The 12,475-nt window shown below is 51.4% G+C and overlaps 5 protein-coding genes; 1 reads left to right on the forward strand and 4 right to left on the reverse strand.

Moving 5' to 3' along the window:
- Positions 1-268: 268 nt before the first annotated feature.
- On the reverse strand, positions 269-586 carry CHC_T00003483001 (hypothetical protein). The gene has a single exon (XM_005714795.1). It carries the CDS (start codon positions 584-586, stop codon positions 269-271), a length of 318 nt encoding a protein of 105 aa, XP_005714852.1.
- A 3,966-nt stretch (positions 587-4,552) lies between these two features.
- Positions 4,553-4,792, forward strand: CHC_T00003484001 (hypothetical protein). The gene has a single exon (XM_005714796.1). The coding sequence runs from the start codon at positions 4,553-4,555 to the stop codon at positions 4,790-4,792; it is 240 nt and encodes a 79-aa protein (XP_005714853.1).
- A 5-nt stretch (positions 4,793-4,797) lies between these two features.
- CHC_T00003485001 (hypothetical protein) lies at positions 4,798-4,896 on the reverse strand. The gene has a single exon (XM_005714797.1). The coding sequence runs from the start codon at positions 4,894-4,896 to the stop codon at positions 4,798-4,800; it is 99 nt and encodes a 32-aa protein (XP_005714854.1).
- A 3,660-nt stretch (positions 4,897-8,556) lies between these two features.
- CHC_T00003486001 (hypothetical protein) lies at positions 8,557-8,640 on the reverse strand. Its single transcript, XM_005714798.1, has one exon. The coding sequence runs from the start codon at positions 8,638-8,640 to the stop codon at positions 8,557-8,559; it is 84 nt and encodes a 27-aa protein (XP_005714855.1).
- Positions 8,641-9,792: 1,152 nt separating this feature from the next.
- CHC_T00003487001 (hypothetical protein) lies at positions 9,793-11,400 on the reverse strand. XM_005714799.1 is given in 2 exon segments: positions 9,793-10,089; positions 10,090-11,400. 1 exon segment carries the CDS (start codon positions 11,398-11,400, stop codon positions 10,090-10,092), a length of 1,311 nt encoding a protein of 436 aa, XP_005714856.1. The 3' UTR covers positions 9,793-10,089.
- Positions 11,401-12,475: the final 1,075 nt, after the last annotated feature.

Raw genomic sequence — 12,475 nt, forward strand, 5'->3', positions numbered from 1 at the left:
AACTGGCATTCTGATGTGACTCTCAAAGACCTCCCTCTCGCAGACAGACGTCCTCGCCAGATCATAACGCAAAAATGGGACAACTCGTTGCTTTCTGAGCTGTTCTTGTGACCAACTTGCCCTAGCTGCACCAGATGACTGTACATAAACGAACAAAATCTAAAGTCAGAAAAATAAAGTTTTCGATCGTGAAGAATGCAAAAACGAATTCAGCGGCCTCGACCGGAGTTCCGTCCACGCTTTGCACGCTTCCTGAACGTGGCGATGCTCATGTGAAGTCAACTACGGCATCCCTTCTTCGCATACAGCGGCACTCTTGTCCTACCGTTAACGGAATGTGATTAGGGATTGAAGAAGGGAGGACGCGGCTCCGCCCAGCTAAGGCATTCCGGCGGACGTCTTCATGGATAGAGACGCACACCGTATACTGTTCTTGTCCAAGTCTCAACAGCCCCTCTTCTGGTTCCAATTCCCACTCTCTCCGTTTCTCAACTTGCCGTCCAAGTAGTCTCGCCAGTCCCCGTTCGTCGTGAACAATCACAACCGCATGCTTCTTCCTGAACAAAGAAAATTGCAAGAAGGTCATCGTGAGCGCTACAAGGAAAATCCAGCCCACTGGAATAACCCACCACAAGGTAACCACGGTCACTGCTTTCTCTCCCTCGGGCAAAAGAAGCCTGAACTTCTCCTCTTTGCCGTATGCAGATATGAACAGCGTATGCATTAAATTATCAGTTGTTATATGCATGAACTCAACCCATAACTGGATATTTTCACGGTCTGCCTGAATACGACGACATAAAGCAGTAGTTTCTTTCGCTCCGGGGCTCAATTTTCCCCTCTCGCATGCCCACGCGTATTTTCTATTACTTTCGTAAAAGACAGAAATGCACGACAAAGGGGATAGTGTTGGAGGAGATTCCAACCCACAGTCCGAGGAAAGTCCTTGACATACGGATTCGCCGTTCTCACACGTATACCTTGTCAGGTACAAACCACAATCCGGGTCGGGAACACAATGTCGTAACTGGACTTGAACGTCCTCATCACGGATGCCCATGGAATGAATGTAAACATAGTCGTGGAGCTCCGGATAGCACTTGCTATTAATGACGGCACCGAATGTGAAATTCTCATTATTCTCACTGTCTTGGCTTAAGCAGCGTTGTCGAAGTTCGATAGGGGCGCCCACGTTGAGATTTTCGTCGAAAGCAGGTGCTGGGGTGCGGACTGTTGCCTCGACTTCTTTACTATTAGCTACGGATCGGCCTTCCAGGCCGTAATTGCATAAAAAGACAGCAACCACGATGGAAATGCGAAGCGAAAGTAAGATGAAGCGGTTGCGGCCTTTTGACATACATATTCCACCCCCAACCAAGGGGATCTCGCATGGGACAAGATCAAGGCGGTTGTTCTTTTGGAGGGTGAAGTGGTTGATATAGCCCGCGAGAATGCCGCTTATGTACATGACATAGGAAATCATTATAAAGTCAAGAACAAGGAAGTTGACGAGAGTGGTAACCTCGGAGGGCATGTTTATCGTTAGGACCATGAGGTACCTGGCGATCAAGGGCGGACACCATGCGGTTCGAAAAACGAGAGCGGTCAGTTGCGAGCACGCGGCGTTGACAGATATGTGGAGAGAGGGCGGAAAGTCAAGTTTCGGATGTAGCGAGCAGAAGGAACGGTGCGGGGAGAGCAGGAAACTTTGGTCGCAGAATTAGGCGACGGGGCACGGTCGGCTCCTTTGTCGTTGTGCCTCATGCACGTGGGGATGGGCAGGAGGCATTGGGAGTGCGGAAAGGGGGGGGTGCGGAAGGGGGGGGGAGGGCAGGAAAGGGGGAAGGGGAGGGGGAGGGGAAGAAAGGGAAAGGGGGAGGGGGGTGACAGAGGTGGGGGGAGCCGGGAGGGGGGGGTGGGGAAGGAGGCTGGGGAGTGGTCGAGCTAATTGTGCGAATGGGGATGGGTGGGTGGGTCGGTTGCGGGTACTGTACTGCAGGTGTTGACAGGGCAACGGAATGGATGACGTTAAGAGGATCGGGTGAGTTAACTGCGTTGTTGCCAGGCGGTTGGAACTTCCATCTGCTTCATGAAACGCCACTTCCAAGTTGGAAGTGGCGTTTCATGAAGCGGAGAAATGAGCGACGCGGAGAAAGGGAGGCCACCAGTGTAGTTTGTAATCAGCTGCCAATAATATGGGAAATTCGAGACCATCAAGCTGCTGGCGCTTGTCCATCTCGTTTTTCGTTTTCCACACTTTGCGGAATATATTATTTTACATCCGCAAGGATCCAATCGCCCAATAGTGATGACTCCCCGCCCTGTGGTGATATTTCATCGCACCTTTTTTCCTCTGCAATTCCGCACATGTACCTTCGAAGGTACATAGTCTCCTCATTAGCCACACAGTCCACTACGAGTGAACCCTGCCTCCAAACTATGAGTGAGGCCTACCCTTCGAATAAGATTGGTGAACCCCGTGGTATTCTTGGAATACACTGTGCACAGTACCACTCCAGAAAAGTATTATTTGGTAAAAAAGGCTAATTTGGTGATTCAGTTCTCGTTGCTCCCACCGTACGAAAGCATGCCGCTGAGGTAAACTCAGTGCGGACAATGAGTACAGTCATTCATCCCTGGACTCCAGGGAAACGCTCTGGGGCTTGGAGCATTCATCACGTCTACAGTTCCCCGCAATGTTGCCTCCTCGTCTTCGAAAAAGCTGAAGGAAATTGTCAACAACGAAAAGTCCGCTTCGCTTGCAATAAAAGGGGCAGAGATGCTCCTAAAAATCATGATAGCGTTAACAAGATTGTTATGAATGCAAGTGCTCCCAGGCCACAAGGACCAAGAGAAAAGAGTCACACGGGCAGAAAAGAAACGATTCAGCTGGGGACGCCGGCAATTTATCTGACATTTCGCGATTTTATTGCGCGCAGGAAGCAGAAAAAATTAAGGAGGATCGGCTACAGCGATAAAAGGCGGAGGAGAAGGCTGCCCGGCAAAAACAAAGAGAACTGCAGAAAGAACAGTAAGCAGAAGCGAAAAAGCTGAGGGCACAAAAAAGTCTGGGAAGCATGAAAAGTGGCAAGGCCTCAAAGCCTGTCAACTCAACCAAGAAGCGGGCACGATCAACTGCGGTTCCAAAGGCGCACGAAGGCCCCTCCCCAACGTGCGTCAACTCCTCATCATTCCCCATCAACGTTGCCGCGTCCGCGTTACTTGGTCTTTCTGGTGCCGGTCAAATTACCAAGTAGACCTTTTTCTAAAACATCTGTGTATTGCCGCACCAATAAAAGAAAATTTGGGGTTTCTCTGATCCAGTACGGCTAGAGATTCTGTATCTCCTCCCAGTTGATTAGCAAACGCAGAGCATCCATCACTACCAGTCTGACCTCATTTGGGCAAGGGGAAGTAGTTTTTCAAGTTAATTTAAAAAAGATGTTACCAAATTCTACCTTCGGGGAAGGGTACAGCCAAAAATGCTCGCAGCGTGAAACGCTGCATCTTGCATGATCTGCAGTGCATATATTTTGCGCAGGCTGACGAGGGCTCGTTATTATACCAAGGGTGCTGTATTTCAGTACTGTATTCAGAGACTTTGGAGAAGTCTTGTGCACAACTCATATCAGCTCACTGAGGCGATATTTGGGGGGACCCACCTAAAATTATTAAGAATTTCTACATTTCAATGCCAAACGGCGCATGGTAGGATCAGTCCAGAATGATTCTACCGTACTGTAACAGTACTAGAAAGGAGGCTTCACTGTACTTTCTGAACTGCCACTGTTCACTTCTCGTTCAGTGCCTTAGCCACCTGTCCCAACCTCTTACAGGGGGGGGTCGCTCAATAGTGCCTACTTTAGTAGTGCTTCCCTCTATATAGTGCTATGGCTCACCCTCTGGCACAGGTTATCATAAGCTCACACGTGTATCATCCGGCATGGTTCAGTACAGTACTCAAAGGATGAAGTTATTTAGTTGTGTTATACAGGCTATGTTGTGTTTGTGTTAGCAGACAAGTGCTTTGTCCCCAAATATATGTATTTGAGCCTCCTTTATATAGTGCCATCCCTCCAATAGTGCCATAGCTAGAGGTATGTCACGCTATAGCACTATATCGTAGGACATCTCACCATTCCCCCTCCTCCCATATCAAACTCGATACTCGCACTCTCAACTATTAACCCACTTGCATTAACCGTAACCTCAAGAGACACTATTCAACTTGCCAGCTACTCTTCCTGTTATACCAACCTGATTAAAGGAAAGAAAACACACACACGCACACACACACACACAACTTCTTAAAGTGAGTACCCCCATGTCAAATGAGATCCGTGCCCAACTTCAGTCTTGTGCATGGCGCCCCGTTCGTCTAGTTGTCCGCAAGCATGCATGCTATCAGAAACACCCCCTTTCTACAGTATGCTTTTTAAAAAAAAACTATAGTGTAGTCATGGCTGTCCTACTGTATACTGTATCGTACAGGCAATGAGCCTTCCTTGAGGACCTTGAGGAGCGCACATGGTGCGGAACAGCACCCACAGTCATGTTGCGCCAAGTAAACTTTATTGACAACAACGACAACCAAACAGCCAAAAAATCCTCCAGCTGGAGCTTCTTGCGTGCTGATTCCACACGTCAATCAGGCTGCACCATTCGTAATACAGTGCCTGCAATTCTGATAAAGTTTCTCCAATGTCGACGCACTGGCTACCGAAACTCGAGATCCCCGGACCAACGAATCCACTTTCTCGCAAACCTTTTCTCGATAACACGCTGTAGTTAAATTCGTCACCCATACAATCGTAGCGTGCTTTCATCCATTCCCGACTTTTGCTGCATTGAAGCGAAAGCAACACAAAGCCCTACATCAACGTTGAGTGATGCCATATCAATCGCCATATCGAGGTGGCTGCTCCTCTCTTCTGAATCTCACGATGAAGAGACGTTTGCCTGTCTCCTGCTTCGCGCACGCTTGCCGAATTCCCAGGAGAACAATTTCGGATATGACGTGCTCTGCCCGATACAAAAGACACCCAGATGGCCTCTTTCTTGAGCCAGAATTGACCATCAGGCGTGCACGCAGTATCGCAACATACATTAAACCGGCATGCATACCATCGCATCAACAATTCCCTTCTGCGTCCAATTCTTATTTTTTGGCCACCATCCTTCTCGCCCTCCCGCCCCTTCCTCTTTCTAACAGGTATCGCCATTCCGTCTTCAGGCTTGCACAACACAGACTTTGAATGTCTGTGCTCTAGGCAGGGTTTCAGACGCGGAGCATTCTAAGAGTGATGTATCGATTTTACGAATCCTCATATACTGGCAATGAACGCAGAGCTATTGATGAAGGAACCTCGACGTCATCTAGGTAGTCATTGAGCATCGTCTTCTCCACATCGATTTTGTTGTTCAGCAATCTTGTAAGACCGTTTTCGTCGTTCCCCACATTTTTTGCACCCCGCCTCAACAGGTAGATTGCCCATATCGTCACAATCCACACGATTATGATTTCTACCACAAGTGGAACAAGCCAAAACAAGGTCACTACAGTGACGTTTCTCTCTCCAACTGGAACTGTGACCTCCTTGCGCTCGAAAGCGCCGTATGCCGCTCCGAAAATAGCCCTTTCCAATTCATACGTGCTAAACCGGAAGATTGTGTTCCATAGCTGTATGTCTTCTCGACGAGCTTCGACTTTGAGGCAACTAACAGGTTCATCTACGACGCCAGGACGAGCAGAAAGGACCGGACAAAGCCATACGTGGTCTTTTTCGTAGATGATAGACTCGCATCGGCCTCGTTCGGGCGGCGGACTGGTTTCATTAAAAAGACCCAAACAAGTGACGTCGACTCCGCGACATCGGAAAATAGTGAAATGGAGTCTTTCAGCTCTGGTGAGAGAACAGCCCACGGCCGATGCTTTCATGTTCGTGTAGGTGAGTGCAATACTCTTGATATAGACCTCTGAGGTGAGCTCCGGGAAACACTGATCATCGACGACAGACCCGTACGCTATTTGTTCGTCTGCCACAATGTGCGCGCATCGCATGTTACGCTCTGACGCATTGAACAGCGTGGTTGTGTTCAACTTTTCAATGCGCCCTGGCTTTCTCACTGTTCTTATCCCAGAGCTCTGAACGACGGTTGTGCGGCCCTCCAGACCAAAGTTGGATGCTGTGATTGCGACCAGAATCGCAAAGCGGAGAAATATGAGAATGTACCGAGCACGTGAAGTATTCATAACAAGCCCACCTCCAATCCCAAATGGAGAGTTGAACACTTTCAAGCGAAGAGAGCGGCCTTTGTCTAGCTGCAGAAAGTTTAAGGCACCGGCAATGTACGATGTGACGTGCATCGTGTAGGACATGATCAGGAGTTCGCAAATGAAGAAATTCAGGAGCCCCGAAATCTCGGAGGAGATAGCAACTTGCAACATGCGGCAGTGGGGCGCGAACGACAGCGCCTATTGCGAGGAGAGACTAAGGGAAAGAAGAATGCACGGGCGTGGTCACGATTATGGCTTCAAAAGACTCGAGCCATGTGGTAGAGTTGTAGAAGATGCCGGATGAAAGGGGAAATGTACCGGCCTGCTTGGCTGAAGCCGCTGTCTCAATTCTCAAAATGACGTTAAAGCCGCCCGCAGACCTGAAGCCTGTGCAGTGACAATTGATAAAGCGGCGATCGCACTCAGCTGACGGTAGACAATCCATGGTGCATGCGAGAGAGGAAAGCTGATATAAGTCACTTCTGTAGGCTCTTAGATGAGGGATTCTGTACGTGCACCACACTATGAATGGGTCTGAGTATGGGCTTTCTGTGAAGACTGTGCCCAATTAGAAATCTGGCGTGACTGAGAGGTGCAGCGCCATCCACGTTGGAAACCCTGGAGAACCTTCCACATGTTGTCCATGACATCATAGAGAGTACAGAGAGGATCGTCATGCTGGCAAATTGGACATGTTTTGGTGCTCAAACCGGTCGACATGACTGTCCCTTTAGAATTGGGATAACTTGCACTGGCCCTGTCACGATGCAAATGCACTAGTCGTATTTTTACGACAAAAAGCCAATGACCTTCGACGAAAGGCTTCTAATTGGCGAAACTGGAATCCTTGGCAGGCGCCTTGTGCAGCACAAGAGCCTTGGCTCTTGACAGCATCATCTTCAACGCCAATGTTTGCAATATTCTGCTCTGAATGTTTATGACTGCGAAGGGCACGGAAGTGATAATAGTGTATGTGTGTGACGAAAAGCCATTTGTGCCATCACTCCTCATCAACACCATAGTGAGTTCTATTCCATCTCAATTTTTTTGCCTCCTGCACAGCAAGGAGCGAGCGCAATGGTCATACCTACAGCGGTGGAGACACCTCCTGTTGAGCCCCGTCAGGGGGGCACAGGTACCACGACATTATAGAGTAGTGTTGTCACAGTTGTATGTATGTGCTGTACCTACAGTACAGTAACTTACAATACATACCGTATGGGCAAATGAACAGAAGCCAGAGTTCTGGAAAATGCACCCCGGCGCAATCCCTAACGTCGTTTACAGCTCTGTGCGTTTACGAGGCTTCTCACAGAAACCGGCTTTGCACAGGCCTACAACAGGAGTCTGCCTACAGTTCTTTTCTGTTCTCACTAGAGTTTAAACGTCATTCGCAATTGCGAATGACAGGAGCTCTCTACTCTTAAAGTTCACTTCTGCGAGTTTCTTTTGGGTTCCTTCTTGCGCACTGCGTCCTGAGGAGGACAGCAGGGCAAGAGAAAATGGAGGGTCTTCGCAGGGTGGGAGCAGTTTGGCCGCTTGTGAGAGGTGCGCCAATCGGGAATACCGTACACACAAGAAGGACAGAAAATTCACAATTTGGAAATGAGAATTCTTTGCTTTCACATAGGCTCCTTCTCTGCTGGAACGTGGAAGAGGCCAACAGCGTGACATTCACAACGGCTCACCATCTGTCCAGGATGCTTTCCCCTTTTTGACTAGATCCCAGTCTCCTTGCAACGCGGAGAAAATGCGTACAATATCTCGCTACAGTATCAGCTCATGGCAAGTTCCCATCTAAGGAAAAGCAGTTGTTCCATTGCCGTGCAATGTAATGTTAATGTTAGCTCCTGATTTCCGTGAGCACACGACTAATCAGAATTATTTTCAACCCAACACATTACGGTAAAATCCGCCATAACTTCGTCGTAATAATGGCAATGGACGAGGACCAGCACAAGTCTGTCTCGCAGAGAGATGAAGAGAGATGTGGCATGGTCTTCATGGTCTTGTTGTCCTAGAATTGCGTGACATGGTGAGGCGCTGCCTCTCGACTAGGATGTGCCCGCTCCCTTACCTTCGCATGCTACAGTGTGCCCCTCTCTACCGTTGGCTATTCAGGACAGGGGGCTCTTGTACATTTCGGGCAAAGGTACATTCTTGTTCTCTTCCTATGAGGGAAGAAGCTCAAGCGCGGCCTCTCTTCGTCGTAATGGCAATGGACGAGGACCAGCACAAGTCTGTCTCGCAGAGAGATGAAGAGAGATGTGGCATGGTCTTCATGGTCTTGTTGTCCTAGAATTGCGTGACATGGTGAGGCGCTGCCTCTCGACTAGGATTTGCCCGCTCCCTAACCTTCGCATGCTCTGACTTCACCTGAACAGTGCAACGCACGTGATACATGCTTGCCTTAACATGCGTCAACATCAACATCATGTGAGTCCCCTGTAGTTGCACTGTATGCGACAAGGAGATGCCGCTGTCATACATTCCGCAAGCAATGCTTCGAATCTACATCCACACCAGGCGCAGTGCAGGAGCATTCTTCTTCTTGAGGCAGAGGGACAATCTGTTAGATATACTACGTACTGGCCCATACAAGGATAGTGTGGTCTTGAATACAAAATCTTTCTGCATCAAACAGTTAGTGCATCTCAAAAGAAGGTCTGCGGCCACGGGCGCAGGGCTCCCTAGGTATCCCTTGTTTTATTCAAACACGTTTCTGCTGAACCCGCATGTGGTTTGCAAGTCATGATTTGAGCATCTACAGTACAGCACTGCCATTCACCCACAAACCACCTTAAAGCACTCTGCAACGTCACGAAAATGCGCTGTTCCACTCTCTGAACATAAGGACGCCATTCGCATACTTCCTTTCAACAGGGGGACGCGCCTGGAGGAGGCTCAGAGGCTTTGACGCGGAAGCTTGGACAACGACGACATGAGAAGTGCGCCCTAAGGCAGTATCGAAAGGGTTGGAATTGATGTCGAGCTAGAGCCAGAGCTAGAGTAGACTTGAACTACAGAATGGCTCGTGGGTTTTGGTCGTTTGTAGCAAATTTGTTTTTCTCTTGCGCAGCGGAACTCTACTGTAACAGACGTGACACGCACTCCTATCTATCCTGCAGAGCAGCAATAGAGCCGGCACACACCCTTATGGCACCTACGGTATATTACATGTCGAATTGCCATCTCGATGCTCACCTGCAAACTTCCAGGTGGCCTCCTTGCTTTGATAAGAGGCCATGTCCCTTTCATGCTTCTCTTCCACCCTGAGACGTCGTGGCAGTTCCACGGCTTTCCTCAAACGAATATTTGTAGCGAATTGAGGTGTTCATCAGTATTCATGAGGAGTTTGATGGGGGCGTCTCATCGCCAAAGTACAGTTCATTGGGCTTGCGTGTCGACCGGTGTCACGCCTGGCCCTTGTGGAACATCCGCAGCGCGATAGCGTCGAAAATCCTAATCTGGCATCTATGGGATGGGGCCCAAACTCCCTTGATACATTATGAACGACAACGCATCTCGTTTAAAGATATGGTTGCAAATAGAAAGTTACAGATAGAAAGTATACGGTATGTGCACATTGCGCTGAGCTAAAACGTTGTATTATTTCACGAGCCTCAAAACTTGACTGCTCTGCCTCGGTTCCCAACAGGATCTTCCGGATCGACGTTGCAGCTGTGCGGAAACAGATATGCACAAGGTAGTGGAGGAGGGCATCGCCTCGGGCGGCAGGGAGCGAGTGTAGGAACTGGAATTGAACAGGCACTCGGATGGACGACAGGCAGGGAACAGCTAGGGCGCAGGGCTTATGAGCCCTCTCCCTTCCTCTCGGTGGCGGGAGTGCCCGCAAGGAGCGGGGTGAGGTCCCCGAGCAATGTGCTAAAGGTGAAGGGGACGGGGTGTGCGTTTTTGTCGGGGAAGTTGTCCGAGGCCGCGCGGGTGATGGCGCGGCGCTCCTCCATGACGTCGACGACGGCGTTGCGGACGGAGAAGATGGGCTTTGCGCGGTACTCGCGGATGGCCTTGAGGGCCTTGAGGATGGTGTGTAGGCCGGTGATGTAGCCGTCGTCAAGGCGCATGTCGCGCGACATGGGGCCGGTGTGGGCAAAGTCGATCATGCGGACGTCGCACTTGGTGCGACGCGTGAGTCCGGAGATCTGGTCCTCCGAGAGACGGGCGTTGGGGTTGAGCGTGTGGAGCTGGCGCAGGGCGCGGGCCCAGCGCATGTGCGGCGAGCGGTTGTCGTTGTCGTAGATGAAGAGGATGGAGGAGCCGATGAAGCGAAAACGGGAGTTCTTCTCAAACTGGCGCAGGATGCCCTCGATGGCGGTCTGGAAGCGGAGTGCCAGGTCAGTGCGGACGCCGGACTCGTCAGTCAGGAAGAAGGTGATGACGTCCTGTAGCGAGACGCGGACCGAGAGCGAGTGGCTCTGGGCCTTGGTGCCCTTGATGTGCCCCTTCTCCAGGGTGCGGTACATGGAGAGCCCCTCGAGGCGGACGCCGGCATACTTGGACTTGGTGACGACGTCCAGGGCGGTCATCTTGAGCTTCTTAATAAGTTTAGTCTCTGTGTTTTCGACGGTCTGCTGGCCCATCTTCAAGTCCATGACGCACGGGCGGTGGAAGCCGTGGGTAAGGTTTTGAATTTTGATGGCGTCGCCTGCCTTTGTCCGGCCGTAGTACTTTGGCAGCAGGACGGACGGCCAGTCGCCGGCAGCGGCCTGCTCGTAAAATTTAGCCTCCCTCTCGGTGACGTTCTTGACGAGTGTGGCACCGTCGTATTGGAATGCGCCCTCGTGGCCGCCCGCCTGGGCGAAGGTGGGGTCGTCGCTGTGTGCGCTGGTGACGGCGTTCTTCCCCTCGAGCGAGACGAGCTTGAAGGTGGCCGGGATGACCTTCTGGCCGGCGGAGGACATGGAGATGTTGTCGTCGGGGACATCGTCCTCCACGGGCGGTTCCGAGGTGTCCATGCGCGAGAAGGACGGCTTGCGCAGCGTGACTAGCGTCTCCATCGGGCGCCGCGACGACGTGCGCTTGTGCCACGAGCGCGACGACGGGAACGACGCGCCCGACGCGGTCGACGTGCGCGAGTCCGACTTGCGCGACGTGAGATGCATGGTGCGGTGCGTCGGGCATGGGCGGGGGGCGGGTGCAGATGGGGAGACGTGTATATAGAAGCTGCGGGGAGGCGGGGGAGGGGAGGGGGTGGGGGGAGGGGGCGGGGGGGGGGTTGCTGGAGATAGGAAGGGATTGAATGCGGTTAGGCAGAGGACCGGGTTGCGGAAAGCGCGCACTGATCCAATAGATGCACTATGGGATACCGGTTGGAGGGGTGCGTTTTGGGACGGGGGAGGGGGTTGGTGTGTCGAGAAAAGGGGCGGCGTGCGATGTGTGCGTTAAACTGGGCCGCAAATGGCTACAACAATGGGCGTGGATGGAGTGCGTCATGGCATTAACGCGACAAATGTGCGTGCAATTTCTTCCGCATGCGGAAACAGCCTTGCCCGCCTGCCCGCCCGGGGAGTGGGCGCTGTGAAAATATGACTGGAAGGGCAGTTGGTGTCAGACTCAACCAGTTAGAGCATCTCCACCAGGCGTTCGGGAAGGATACTAAGGATACTGAACTGCGGTTGGCACCCCGGTGTTCTATTAAGTCGGCGGCGACGGCCGCTCTGTGACCTCGCGCCCTCCCGGGTTGTCGGAATATAACAATGTCTAAGAGTCGTTCTCTACTTTGCTCGCCCCTCGGCGTGCGGCCGAGGCTCCGGCGCTGGCGGCCCCTGCCGCCACAAAAGCGGCAGGGCCTAATGGGTGTGACGAAGGAGGGCGGTGTCGGACGAAACTAATGACCACCACGTGGTCTCGGCGTTACACCCGAATACTGCAAATAGTGCGGGTGAAAATATAGTGCGGGTTCGAAATTAGTGCAGACCGCAGTAAATTGTGTTTCTCGCGTATCGCCAATGGCGCAATTACTGCGGTCCGCACTAATTGCAAACCACACATCTAATAGTGCAGTCTCAGAAGGCAGCCAATTCGCTGTCCTGCGCGCCATTTTTGACAGATACGAACCCAAATCTGGAACAAAACGCCATTGTGGTGTTTCGGTTATGCACATATAAAGGCCTACCTTTTCCATTCTTACATCAAAGCCGCATCCCGCCGTCCGAAAGATCCAGCTTGCGTATCATG

Source organism: Chondrus crispus, genomic scaffold (assembly GCF_000350225.1).
Source record: "Chondrus crispus Stackhouse genomic scaffold, scaffold_191, whole genome shotgun sequence".
In the NCBI taxonomy this organism is placed as follows: Eukaryota; Rhodophyta; class Florideophyceae; order Gigartinales; family Gigartinaceae; genus Chondrus; species Chondrus crispus.